Genomic DNA, 14,280 nt, shown 5'->3' with positions numbered 1-14,280 from the left:
ATGGCATTTACCATTTTCAGTCCGGGAAGCTGTTTCAGAGGAACTTAGAAAACCTGTTCAAAAGGACATTATTGAAGAGATGAAGTCCTCGGAATGCGTTTCACCCATAGCGGTGACGCAGAAGAAGGGTGGAGGCATTCGCCTTTGTGTGGACTGTAAGGAGCCAAATAAAGCAATTGTGATTGACAGCCATCCTCTTCCTCACATAGAAGAAGTATTTGCACAGCTCCGTGGAGCAAAGATTGTTTCTACTCTTGACTTGCAGAGTTCATGCCACCAGGTTATGTTGCATGAAGATAGCCGAGACTTCACAGCATTTATTACACATGAGGGACTATTTCATTTTGAACATGTTCCATATGGTCTCGCATCAGCCCCAAGTGCCTTCCAAAAAATGATGTCATTGATTCTGAAGAATCAACATGGAGTTCAGTGCTATTTGGATGATATTATCGGGTTTGGAAATACTACTGAGGAGCATGACAATAACCTGCAGTCTGTACTAAACTGCATCAGCAAAGCAGGCCTCAAGCTGAATAGGTCCAAATGCAAATTTAGACAAACTGAACTCTCCTTTCTGAGGCCACAATTTCACAGACTGGACTAAAACTTGATCCAGATCATACCCTGGCAATTTCAAATGCTCCTCCTCCAACAGATTTGCAAACCTTACGTTCCTTCTTGGGTCTTACCTCTTGGTATGCAAAATTCATTCCCAATCATGCTTCTGTCATTGAACCATTATGAGAAGTATTATGGAGAAGTTCAACCTTAGTGTGGACAATGGACACACAAGCTAGTTTCGAGACGGTGAAAGACTTGATTGTACATAGTCCAGTACTGCACTATTCAGTCTTGTAACTACTGATGCTTCTGATTATGGACTTAGGGCTGTCCTCACACAACTTCATGAGGACAACACAGAGAGGACTGTTGCATTTGCTTCAAGGACACTGAGTAGTGCTGAGGGAAAATATTCTGCAGTAGAAAAAGCAGCACTTGCTTGTGTCTTTGGCTACTGAAAAATTTAGAACTTACCTGTGGGGCCGCATGTTCAAGTTACACACAAACCACTGCCCTTTGACGACATTGCTCACCATGAAAGACTGGGAAGAGCAGGATGTCATATTGCTAGATGTTCTGCAAGACTACTCTCTTTCAGTTATGAACTGGAATATAAGCCTGGAAACAAAAATGTGGTAGTCGATTGCCTTTCTCGCCTGCCTTTGCCTTCACCAGATGGTCCACCGGAGGATGAGGATGTAGTAGTTGCGCTTATTACAAGCACTCTTACTGCAGTTACAAGAGAACAATTTCAAGCTGCTTGTTCAGTGTGTCCAATTCAACAAAAACTACAGGAATTTCTGACAAAGAGATGGCCCAGTAACCCTAGAAACCTTGACCCAGTTTTGTTGCCTTACTTTAGAGTTTGGGATGAACTTTCTTTGCTCGATGGCTGTGTGCTATGAGGTACACACCGGCTACTTGTGCCAGAAGAATTACAGTCAAAACTCATACACCTGGCACACCATACTCATCAAGGAATTGTCCAAACCAAACAACGACTACAGGATCTGTATTGGTGGTCAGGGATGGACTCTCAAACTGAAGCATTCATAAAATCCTGTGTCATTTGCCAAATGCATGATAAGACAGCAGTGACATGTACCCCTCCATTACAGCCTGTTCCTCTTCCTGAATCTGAATGGGAAAAAGTGGCAATTGACATTGTAGGACCGTTTTGATACTGCTCCAATTGACTGTCGTTATGCCATCACTTTAATAGACTATTTCAGTAAATGGCCTGAGGTAGCGTTTACATTCCAAATCTCTTCTGCTACAGTAATTAAGATCCTCTCTTCAGTTTTTTAGCAGGGAAGGTAACCCCAAAGAACGGGTTTCAGATAATGGTAATCAATTTACTTCCCTGGAGTTTGAAACCTTTCTAGCAGAGAGGAACATTTTACACAGAAGGTCATCCCTATATTACCCTCAAGCCAATGGGGAAATCAAACAGTTTAACAGAAGTTTGAAAGAGAGTTTTCAAATGGCTCAGCTGGAAAGGCGATTGTGGATATCCTTCACTACTGATTTCTTGCAAGCATACCGAGCTATATGACATGCCACAATGCAAAGATCACCCGCAGAGTTACTGCATGGGAAACAGATGAACACTGAACTGAACATTGCTGGATTATTAAAGGCACAACCTGAGGCCCCAACCAAGGATGATGTGAGAAAAACAGTTGAACAGAACCAATCAAAGTATAAGGCTTTCACAGACAAGTGGTGGGGTGCTAAGGAACCAAAGTTTGAGTGTGGTTCCTTCGTTAGAATATGAAAACCTGGAATTTTACACAAAGGGGGCCATGAATTCACAGCTCCTCTTAAAATCATAGAGAAGAAGGGACCTTACACCTATCGACTTTCTGATGGGCAGGTATTGAATGCTTCTTACCTTGCACCTGCCTATGCACCAAGAGGAGATTATGCCAACACCCAGTCTGCATTGGATGACTTCACTGTAGTATCAACACAACAAGACATTGCACTGGAACCGGAGCTTGAGAGACGGCCTGTCAGACCCAGACGACCACCTGTCTGGACTAGAGACTATGTTTTGTAGTATCTACAGTGTTTTCAGTGTAATATTTCTGCCAATAGTATAGTGTCTTGTTTCCTATTTGTTCCTGTGATTAGAACAAAAATGTTTATTTTAATTGAGAGAGTTTCTTAAGAGAGGAGAGAATGTGGTGTTTAGATGTTGCTTGTAATTATTAGACCTGGGATCACTGGTTGTTGGGAGTCTGAAAGGACAGGAAGGAGCGGGAGGAATTGAGGAAGCAGAGTGAGAGTTACAGAGGGTGCAGCAGCAGCTTGGTAAAGAGGTTTCCACTTCAAAAATAAAGTCCTGTTGAAGTTTGTTACTACCTTGCCTGGCTGTTACAACACCCTGACCTGACCTGACCTGCCTCCAGAATCCTCCTGTGCTGGGATCCCCCCTCCCCCCCATTCCAGTCCCCACTTGCTGGGATTCCCCTCCCCCTCATGCCAGCCACCCCAGTTCCCCCTGAGATCCCCCCAGGCTGTCCCACTTGCTTCCTTTTCTGCCGGGATCGGTGGATGTTCTATATGGGGCACAGTGTTAATGGGACCCAGTGACTGTCCGGCACTAAACACGCTCCAGGCTCGGTGCCCTGGGACCTCGGCCTGCCCTGCCCCAGGGCAAACCCCTGTTAAATGGCCTGTGACTGTCACGCTGCAAATCCAGGGCAGAGGGAAAACCAGCGGCCGCCTTTGCAACGTGAAGAATCAAATCAGGCTCCACTGTAAGGACGGCCCTTGTCCCCTTCAGCCAGAGGGAGATTTAAAAGGACACTGCTCTCTACTCTACCCCTTCCCCGCCCACGGGTCTTGTGTCACTTCAGGGACTTTCCCGTCCCCCAGCTGAGCTCACAGCGAGGGGCCATGTCTAGGCTCAGGGATCACTAGCGACCCCCCCCCGGTGCTGTCCAGCCCCCCTGATCCCCCCCGTCTGGTTTGTGTTACAGACCCGCCTGGGCCCCTGACCATCACCGGGAACCTGACCAGGAATGGACGCCCCGGTGAGAGGCTGCGTTGCGAGCCCCGGGAATCAGCGAACGCCTCCTAGTCCCGCTCTGCCCACGCTCAGGGCCAGGGCCCAGGCTCAGCCGGGCCAGGCTGGTCTGTGCCCAGAGGGGAGAGCCCGATGAAGCCTCAGGACTGTAGGGAGGGTGCGGGGGGTGGGAGGGCCCGGTTCACTCTGTCTCCAGACCCCGAGGTGGCACTAGGGGGCTCTGGGCAGTGGGGAGGACATGGGTTAGTGAATTATCTCTGTGATGGAGACCCGCTGCGCCCACTCCAGAGTTGTATACATCTCCATGCTGGGTGGTGGGTCCCTGAATAACCAGCCCCAACAATCCCACCCCATAGGTGGCTGCATCTTGGCGCCTCATTGGGGGATCTCTCGGGGGAGTCTAACCTGCCTGCTCGTCTCTTCCAGTGCCAGATGCGTGGAGAACTGAGGGCAACGTTTTGTCTCTGGAGACCCAGGAGGGCGACTCCCTGAGCCTGAGCTGTGAGGCTGGGAGCAGAGCTGAGGCCGTCCTGAGCTGGGCCAAGGGGCATGAGTCCCTCATCCCTGGTCCTGGAGGGGACGAGCGCTTGGAGCTCTTCAATCTCAGCAGAGAGGACACTGGGGAGTATCGATGCTGGGCCAAGAATTCCTACGGGTGGGTCAGCCGGGCCCTGCTTGTGCACATGCCGTGTAAGGCTCTAGGGGGTGCCGTGCTGCAGGGAGCAGGTTGGGGCCTCAGTGGGGTGTGCTGTTCTGCAGGGGGTCGGGCAGGGAGTCCATAGGTGATGCTGTGCTGCAGGCAGAGGGGCAGGAGTCTATGGTGGAATGTCCCAGGGGAAGTTCCAGCTGCTCCGCAAACGTGAGTGGGGTTCCTCTGCCGGTCTCCCTGCCGCTGGGTGTGAGTGGGGTTAACTCCTGGGACGCTGATGCTGGAGAGTAGCAGTGTTAATCCGTGGGACTCCTCACCACTGAGTACTAGCAGGTATCACAGGTGCCTGGCTCCTGTAAACGGAGACAGAGCCACCCACTCCGGTGCCATAGTTAATTAGCTGCTTCGAGGGCAGCCCCAAGGGGGGCAGCTGAGGCTTGAACAGACTCCTGGGCCATCTACAAGAGCCGTGAGCGCCCAGGCTGAGGATGGAAAAGCAGGTGAGTTGGTGTGAAGTGCAGCTGCCTGAGGATGGGGCCAGATCAGTGCCTGGGGCCAGCCAAATAGACACCTGAGCGCAGAAGAACCCACGGGATTCCCTGCCACTGGATATTAGCAGGTTAATCTATAGGACTCCCAGCCCCTGAGTATTAGTATGGTTAACCTGTGGGACTCCCTGCCACTGGGTAGCTGGGGACCAGGCTGAATGCATTCTGCCAGTGCGAGGGGCCCAGCATCAGCTGCAGCTGCTCCCTGCGCTCCCACCCCCAGCTCCAGTGGCAGGTGCACAGGGAGGCCCTGGCTGGGAATGGCTCATGGGGGGGGCCCTGCAGGTCAGCTCCTGGGCCCAGGGGGATAAGGCCATCAGCACCCTGAGCTCGATGGGGAGTGGGGATGGTGGCCCCCAGATTTTCTGCCTTGCTTCAACCCCCATAAGATGTACGCTGTACTGCTGAGCCCCCCGGAATCAAGTGAGAACCCCTCCCCTCTAGGGTGCGCGAGCTCCGAACTGGCCCCAGAGTGGGGATTAGCTTGCTGGGGGGGGGGGGGGCGGGGATTGGGCCACAGGACTTTTTCCCTCAGAGAACGTCAGCTACAATCTGGCCCCAGGGCCCCAGGGTGGGGCTGGGTGGCTCAGGAGCTGGGGAATTTCCCCTCTAGGGGGCGCTGGCTCCAACCTGGCGTCAGGCCAGGGTTGCAGGGATCTATCCCAGACTCTCGGCTTCTTCCAGCTCCCACAGATGGCCTCACTCGGGCGTTTATCGAAATGAGCTGCAAACTCGTCTTCGTGGCGACTGGATTCTTCCTGGCCTATTACCTCACCCTGCTCTATTACAGATGGTAACTCAGCTACCGACCCACCTACCGACCTACCCCCCTACCCATATACCTACCCATCTATCTATCTATCTATCTATCTATCTATCTATCTATCTATCTATCTATCTATCTATCTATCTATCTATCTATCTATCTATCTATCCAGACTGCCAGCCACATAAATACCCTAGAATCTCTCTCTCCCAGGAGACCCTGCTGCTGTCATGGAAGCAGAAGAAAGGACCAACGGGGAGCCAGGGAATCCACGGTGCCTGAATCCGATGTGTAGATCAGGCCGTTCCTCAGCCACCGATGAGCTGATGAGAAATTGGAATCTCACGGGACTGAGGAAACATAGAATGAGACCTCAGCTGGGGGGACTGCCCCCCAAGGTGAGGCCAACAGGCCCATCTAGCCAGATACCCTGCCCCCTCCCTAACCCTCTGAATCAAACTCATGGGCTTGAGAAGCATGTGGAAATTGCCTGTAATATTTATATGACCACGTGATGTTATTAATATGAACTGTGATGGTATAGATCATTGTTGCAACCAAGGTCATATAGTGGCATCAAATTGTGTACAAAGGAGGCCAAGGAAGGTGTCTATGAAAAGGTTAGGATTTGCTGGTTATGATTATAAATATTGGCTCTATCCTGTCTGTGTTTCAATCTTGTGCCATGCTTCTCGGTAACACCCCAGACAATTTGGCATCAGCACTAGCTAGTCTGCTTGATGGCCCATTGAGGACCATCAGCTGTACAACTGACCCATTGAGAGAAGGCTGATACACCTGGTGACTCAGCAAGGCAGGGACCTGCCTAGGGACAGAGCTCTAAAGTTTTTCTGTGCTGGGCAGCTTGTGTTTGGAACAAAGGAAGCACAAGCCACATGGCAAAAGGACTATAAAAGGCAGCTGCATCAACTCCATTGTGTCTTCAGTCCTGCTTCTTACCTCTGGAGGGACTTTGCTGCACTGAAGCTCTGAACAAAGGACTGATGACCCATCCCAGCGGGGTATGTGCTCCAGAGACTGCTACAATCATGAGCCAAGAACTTTGCCATTACTGTATGTAACTGATTCCATTTAACCACTTCTAGCTCTCATCTGTATTTCTTTCTTTTTATGAATAAACCTTTAGATTTTAGATTCTAGAGGTTTGGCAACAGCGTGATTTGTGGGTAACATCTGACTTGTATATTGACCTGGGTCTGGGGCTTGGTCCTTTGGGATCAGGAGAACCTTTTTCTTTTCCTGGGGTATTGGTTTAAATAACCATTCATCCCCATAAAGAGTGGTGTTGGTGGTGATACTGGGAAACTGGAGTGTCTGAGGAAATTGCTTGTGTGACTTGTGGTTAGCCAGTGGGGTAAAACCGAAGGCCTCTCTGTTTGGCTGGTTTGGTTTGCCTTGATAATAAAGGATACCCAGCCTTGGCTTATGGCTGCCCTGCTCTAAGCATTTATCCTGAACTGATACTCTCAGTTGTGTCCCGCCAGAGGCTGCATCATTACAGACCAGTAGATGATGGGTTTGTTGCCTTGATGGTTATGACTTTGTTTACTCTGTGATGACCCCAAGGCACCCAGATACCCCGGTGACAATCGCGGTCTGAGACCCTCTAGAGAACAGAGCAGATCAGCTGATGTTAGTTACCTGTCCCTACAAGACAACACCCAACCCAGCAGCTCTGACAGCTGTTCCCAGCCAGCGCAGGGAGGAAGTTTCACAGAGAAACTTTTTTTGGTGCAAAATGGAAATTCGGCAACACCAAAAGTGCATGAATCCAGGTCAATTTTGCTGAATTGTTCATTTGGGGAAAAAACTCCCCAAATTCCCCAAAATGCAAAGATATTTTTAGGCATTATCAAAAAGAAACGTTTCACTTTCTTTATTCAAAACCACTGTATGGGTTGAAATTTCGTGTAATTTTATTTTTTGAATTAAAAAAATCTCAAATGCTAAAAGTGGGAAGAAAAGTTTCATCCACAAACCAAATCTATTTCTGACCTTGTAGTTCGCTGAAAATGTTGAGACTAATTTTCATTTTCAGTTTTACATGAAACGATGTTTCCCCCTGACTTTTGGTTCCCTCAAAATGTATCAAATTATGCTTTCAGATTGAGGCACCAATATTTTCTTTCAAATGTTTGGTTTGCCAAAAAATTAAACAATTTTTCTTTTTGTTTCAACCCAAACAGTTTTCTGTTTGCTAAAAATTTTTGACAATTTTTTGTTTCAAGCCACAAGCCAGGTGGGGAATGGGCTACTGGGCCTTTCCCCCCTTGTGGGCGATGGCTTGGATCCAGCCGCAGGGCAGGGGACTGGCTGGTTCAGGTGGTAGCGGTGGGATACCTGTGACAATGAGGGCAGGCTGTGTTGCTCGGTAGCTGTGCTGAACAATTTCCCCTTGGTGATGTGCAGATAATAGCAGCCCCCATCCCTGGCTCACACGTCCTCGATGCCCAAGGTGCAGCCCCCCTTTTCCAGGTACCCCAGCATTCAGAAGTGGCCCCACACCTCCCCCAACACCTCTTGGTAGGGGATGTTCGCAGTGACAGGATTCCCCCAGAAGATGTCTGCTTTACCCAATGAACCAAGGCCCACAGATCCCACCATCCAATCTCGGCCACATCAGTGACCTGAATATGCAGGGGATAATGAAGCAAAGACCTACCCAGGCTCACACCAATTTTGGGACCCTTGGGCCCAGGTGTGGGCTCTCACAAAGAATCCTTCATAAAAGAGATGGGATGGGAGCAACAGGCTATTCTGAAGGGAACCACCGGATGGCACAGTTACACAAAGCCAGACATAATCTGAGTGCTTGAGCAAGTGTTAAGTCTTTGGAGAAATGCTGGATTGATTGTGTTCAGTATTTTTATGTAGCTGTATACCTACCTCTCTCTCTCTCTTTATATACATATATGTGTGTGTGTGTGTAGCTATATCTATTTTAATATGTTGTTTTATATATATATATATATATATATTAGTGACAGACTCAAACGAGTGGGGTACAGGAGTCTGGCAGAGGGCAAATATACTGGTCACTGGATGAGAAGTTTTCTGTTCCCTGAGTGACCAGAGCAGGGGCTGCACTAGAATAATCAGGAACCTGCTAGAACCAATTAAGGCAGACAGGCTGATTAGATCACCTGCAGCCAATCAAGGCAGCTAATCAGGGCACCTGGGTTTAAAAAGGAGCTCACTCCAGTCAGGCGGGGGTCAGCCAGAGGAGAGGAAGTGCGTGTGAGGAGCTGGGAGCAAGAGGCACAAGGAGCTGAGAGTGAGAGGCTGTGCTGCTGGAGGACTGAGGAGTACAAGCGTTATCAGACACCAGGAGGAAGGTCCTGTGGTGAGGATAAAGAAGGTGTTTGGAGGAGGCCATGGGGAAGTAGCCCAGGGAGTTGTAGCTGTCATGCAGCTGTTACAGGAGGCACTATAGACAGCTGCAATCCACAGGGCCCTGGGCTGGAACCCAGAGTAGAGGGTGGGCCCGGGTTCCTCCCAACTCCTGATCAGACACAGGAGAAGATGACTCAGACTGTGGGGAGGATCACTGAGGTGAGCTGCTAACGTTAAAATATTATTGTGTGACTGGAAAATACAATAATAAAGGGATAGACCTGGAATGGGGGGCAGGTAGCCAGGACTCCTGGGTTCTATTCCCGACTCTGAGAGGGGAGTGGTCATAACAGTGGGGCTGGGAGCCAAGACTCCTGGGTCCATCCAGAGCTCTGGGACCAGAGTGAGGTGAAGAGGGTCTCAGAGCCAGGAGTCCTGGGTTCTGTCCCTGCTTCTGGGAGGGGAGCAGGGTCTAGTGGGTTAGAGCTGAGGTTGGAGGCAGGGCATCAGGACTCCTGGGTTCTATCCCAGGTCTGGGATGAGAGTGAGGTGTAGAGGGGCTCAGAGCTCGGACTCCTGAGTTCCATTTCCAGCCCCACAAGCAATATGCAGCCTGCCCTTGTTGCAGGGAAGCCGCAGGCAGCCCCACCCAGAGGGAGGAGAAGTCGGCAGGATGCTGGTGCTGGGGTTTCTGAGAGAGCATCTCCCCCCAACCCCGTCCCATCCACACGCACTTCTGCTTTCACATTCCTGTGCTTGCCGCTTCCCCAGGCTCCGAGTCACAAACCCTGGGGAACCCGGGCTGCAGGGTCGGAGAACCAGGTGCTGGGCCCCCTTCTGCAGGTCTAGGGGTGAGTGGAACTAGGGTGGGGGAGGGAGCTGGATGGTCTCGGGGTACCTCTCATTCATGACCCTCAGCCCCTTGCTATCCCAGCCCCTGGCTCCCCACCCCCACAGCTCTACTGATGCCCCTCAAGTCCAAGCAGGGTCCCACCCCAGGGATGGGGATGGAGGCTGCATCTCTCAGGGCCAGTCCCTACGCCTACAGCCCTCGGCAGTGGGGCCTGTCTCACCCTGCTCTGGCAGGGATGGTTCATGGGTCATGGGGGATCCCCTTGTCCTGCCCTCTGGGGCGAGAGAGAACAACTGTTCTCCAGCTTCTCTATGGCAGCCTTTCAAGTATTTGAAAACCGCGATCATGTCCCCAAACCACCCATGCCCAGTTCCTTCAGGCTGTGCCCCTAGGGCTTCCATTCCATCCCTTTGATCATCTTTATCCCTCGCCTCTGGATCCTTTCCACTTTTTCTGCATCCTTTCTATACTTTGGTGACCAAAACTGGACACAGTCCCCAGCTGAGCCCTAGCCAATAGTGAGTAGAGCGCTAATGTCACCCCCCGTGACTTGCATGCTCTGCCTCTGTTAATGCAACCTGAAATTGCATTTGCTTTTTTTTTTGCAACAGCATCGCATTGCTGACTCCTGTCGAGGTTGTGATCCACCACAACTCCCAGCTGCTTCTCAGCAGTGCTGCTGCCAGGCCAGTTCTTCCCCATCCTGTATTTGTGTGGTCTTTCTTCCCTAAGTGGAGCACCTTCCATTTGTTCTTCATGAATTTCATTGTGTCGTCTACAGCCCAGTTCTCCAATTTATCGAGATTCCTCTGAATTTTAGCTTCATCCTCCAAAGCATTCGCAAGTGTTTGTGTCATCTGCAGATTTGATCAGTCTGCCCCCTAGTCCTCCATACAAGTCATTGATAAAGATGTTAAACAACACAGGACCCAGCACAGATCCCTGTGGAGCCCCACTTGAGACCTCCCTCCAATCCCACATTGTTCCAATAACAGTTACTTGTTGTTTGCGGTTGGTTAACTAGTTATGATCCACCTAATGGTAGTTCCACTGAGCCCACATTTCTCCATAAGAATGGCCATACCTGGTCAGACCAAAGGTCCATCTAACCCAGTATCCTGTCTTCCGACAGTGGTCAAAGCCAGGAGCCCCAAAGGCAATGAACAGAACAGGGAATCAACAAGTGATCCATCCCCTGACACCCATTCCCAGCTTCTGGCAAACAGAGACTAAGGAAACCATCCCTGTCCATCATGGCTAATAGCCATTGATGGACCTGTCCTCCATGAAATTATCCAGTTCTTTTTTGAACCCTGTTATAGTTTTGGCCTTCACAACTTCCTCTGGCAAAGAGCTCCCCAGGTTGACTGTGCGTTGTGTGAAGAAATACGTCCTTACATTCCTTTTAAACCTATGGCCTATTAATTTCATTTGGGGATTCCTGGTTCTTGTGTTATGGGAAGGAGTAAATCATACCACCGCATTTACTGTCTCCAGACCTGTCATGATTTTACAGACCTCTATCATATCCCCCCTTAGTTGTCTCTTTTCCAAGCTGAACAGTCCCAGTCCTATAAATCTCTCCTTATATGGAAATTGTTCCATCCCCTAATCATTTTTGTTGCCCTTTTCTGAACCTTTTCCAATTCCAGTTTGGGATAGGGCCACAGAACTGCACACAGTATTCAAGATGTGGGCGTACCATGGATTTATATAGCGGCAATATGATATTTTCTGTCTTATTATCTGTCCCTTTCTTAAAGATTCCCAACATTCTGGTCACTTTTTTGACGGCCGCTGCACATTGAGTGGGTGTTTTCAAAGAACTATCCACCGTGAATCCAAGATCTCTTTCTTCAATGGTAACAGCTCATTTTATATATATAGTTGGGATTATGTTTTCCAATGTGCATTACTTTGCATTTATTAACAGTGAATTTCATCTGCCATTTTGTTATCCCTTTGTAGCTCTTCACGGTCTGGTTTGATCTTAACTATCTTGAGTAGTTTTGTATCACCTGCAAATTTTGCCACCTCACTGTTTACCGCTTTTTCCAGGTCGTTTATGAATATGTTGAACAGCACTGGTCCCAATGCAGAACACTGGTGGACACCACTATACACCTCTCTCCACTGTGAAAACTGACATTTTATTCCTACCCTTTGCTTCCTATCTTTTAACCTGTAACTGATCCAGCCACTGGAGCCAGGTTGTGCAAGATGTTCTAGGGACGTGTTTCTCAAATGTGGCTTTTCCTGCAGCCAGAGCCTCCCCAGTGGTGATTGGGGGGTGAGGGGGCAAAGCAGAGGCCCCTCTCCCAGGCCCACAAGCAGGGGTTTGGCCCTGCCCCATCTGGAGACACAAACACTGGAGGAGCAGGAGGCCAGTGAGTTCCCCACCTTCCTGGGGGTGGTGGGGTCGGTCTTCAGCCCTGGGGGGGTGGGGTCCAGCTGTGGGGTTTGGGGCTCTAACTCCAGGCCCCATAGTCCATCCCCGGGCCCCATCCTGTGGGCTTTGGGATCTTTCTCATGGCCACTCAGTGGTGAGCTCTGGCCCTGGACCCTCGCCATGCAGCAGTAGGTTCTGGCCCAGGCTCACCCCCCAATGACCCACAGCTCCCACTGCCTCCCCAAGCCCCCCATCCATCCCCCCATCGCCCCTGGCCCCCACTGCCTCCCTACCCACCTCCCCATCCGGGGCTTAATTTGTCCCCTGCACTTCCGGGCTGAGTCAGTCTGCTGGGAGAAGCGATATGTGTATGTTTGTCTCTTTTCCCAGCAGATTTAGGAGCTACCTGGGAGGCTGGAAAAAGCTCAGGGACCGACTCTGTGGGTGCTCCCGGGCTGGAACATCCATGGGAAAAAATACTAACAACAACAAAAGACAGGAAAGTTCAAATCCCCTTACTTGTGTCTCTATTCTGTACAGGTCCAGGAAAGAATAGAGAGAACTGAACATTATTTTATTATTGAGTCTGCAAAACCCCTAAATAAATGAATGACAGCTAGGTTGATCAAGGGTAGGGAGGAGCCCGGTTCTGTTGGTCGCAACATGATGCTCCTGGGAAGTGTTGGCACGATGAACCCAAAGTTTCATGGCAAAGCCCCCTGTTTATATATCAGAGGGGGAGCCGTGTTAGTCTGGATCTGTAAAAGCAGCAAAGAGTCCTGTGGCACCTTATAGACTAACAGACGTTTTGGAGCATGAGCTTTCGTGCATCCGACGGACATGGATCTGTGCATATTTCTTTGTTTTTCCTAAAGTTAATTCGGTATTTTAGGATTTAGCATTTTTTATTTAGGAAGGATTCTCTGAGTGGTGCCAGTGAGCTCTTTGCAGCTGTCCCACCCCAGAGGCGAACGCATCTCAGTTCTGGGTAAGTGATTAGGATCTGCAGCCCATACAGTATGATAAGAGGTGCAAACTGCTAGTGTTAAAATATCGTTTTGTAACTGGAGACAGCAGAAATAAAGGGTTAGAGGAGATGCAGGGGCTGGGCACCCCCCCCCCCGCCACTACTGGGTTCTGTCCCTGGCTCTTGGAGGTGAGGGGGGTCTGGCAGGTTAGAGCAGTGGGGGCTGGGAGCCAGGACTCCTGGGTTCTATCCCAGCTCTGGGAGGGGAGCAGGGTCTATTGGGTTACAGTGGCGGGTGGAGGCAGAGAATCACAACTCCCGATTTCTGTCCCAGCTCTGGGAGGAAAGTCGGGGTTTAGCAGGGTCCAGAGCCAGGACTCCTGGGTTCTATTTCCAGCCCCACAAGCAATATGCAGCCTGCCCCTCCTGCACGGAAGCCGCAGGCAGTGACAGCCAGAGAGAGGGGAAGTTGGCAGATGCTGATTCAGGGGTTTCTGAGAAAGCATCTCCCCCCAATGGCCCCTGCCAGCGCCCACTTCTGCTTTCAGGTTCCTGCGCATGCTGCTTCCCCAGGCTTCGAGTCACAAACACTGGGGAACCCGGGCTGCAGGGTCGGAGAGCCAGGTGCTGAGCCCCCCTCTGCAGGTGTAGGGGTGAGTGGAAATGAGGGGGAGGGAGCTGGATGGTCTGTGGAGACTGGGGTGCCCCTCAATCCCGACCCGCAGCCCCTTGCTATCCCAGCCCTGGGCTCTCCGCCCACACAGCTCTGCCGTGGCCCCTCCAGCCCAAGCAGGGTCCCACCCCAGGGCTCCCTATGGGGGACCACACTGGAGGCGTCGGCTCCGGGGGCCACTTACAGCAGGGGGTTCCCCAGCTCCCATAACACTGACAATGAGGAGAGTCCCAGCTGCAGGAGGAGCAGGGTTGAGCGGGGGAGGGGGGAATGCAGCTGTGGGGCAGAGAGGGCAGCATTAGCGCCCCACCCTGTCTGCAGAGTTCACTGTGCGTTGTGTGAAGAAATATGTCCTTACATTTCTTTTAAACCTGCCGCCTATTCATTTCATTTGGGGACTTCTAGTTCCTGTGTTATGGTAAGGAGTAAATCATACCACCGTATTTACTGTCTCCACACTAGTCAGGATTTTATAGATCCTAT

General features: G+C 50.6%; 2 protein-coding genes across 2 annotated transcripts in view; both read left to right on the top strand.

Moving 5' to 3' along the window:
* Nucleotides 1-5,991, top strand: part of LOC120390591 (sialic acid-binding Ig-like lectin 12) — a 42,165-nt gene extending 36,174 nt beyond the window's left edge. Inside the window, exons 3-6 of the mRNA XM_039513325.1 lie at nt 3,552-3,605; nt 4,025-4,288; nt 5,480-5,588; nt 5,775-5,991. Of these exons, the coding sequence (XP_039369259.1) occupies nt 3,552-3,605; nt 4,025-4,288; nt 5,480-5,588; nt 5,775-5,856 (509 nt within the window). The 3' untranslated portion in view covers nt 5,857-5,991. The remainder of the gene's footprint in view (nt 1-3,551; nt 3,606-4,024; nt 4,289-5,479; nt 5,589-5,774) is intronic.
* LOC120390590 overlaps nt 1-14,280 on the top strand; it is an 86,537-nt gene that overhangs the window by 8,257 nt on the left and 64,000 nt on the right. The window contains exon 2 of the mRNA XM_039513324.1: nt 13,673-13,777. The gene's annotated coding sequence lies outside the window, so the exon portion shown is untranslated. The remainder of the gene's footprint in view (nt 1-13,672; nt 13,778-14,280) is intronic.

The sequence above is a fragment of the Mauremys reevesii genome, linkage group 24 (assembly GCF_016161935.1).
Source record: "Mauremys reevesii isolate NIE-2019 linkage group 24, ASM1616193v1, whole genome shotgun sequence".
NCBI lineage: Eukaryota > Metazoa > Chordata > Testudines > Geoemydidae > Mauremys > Mauremys reevesii.
Note: the sequence above shows the minus strand (reverse complement) of the source record. Positions and strands in the feature narration are given on the sequence as shown.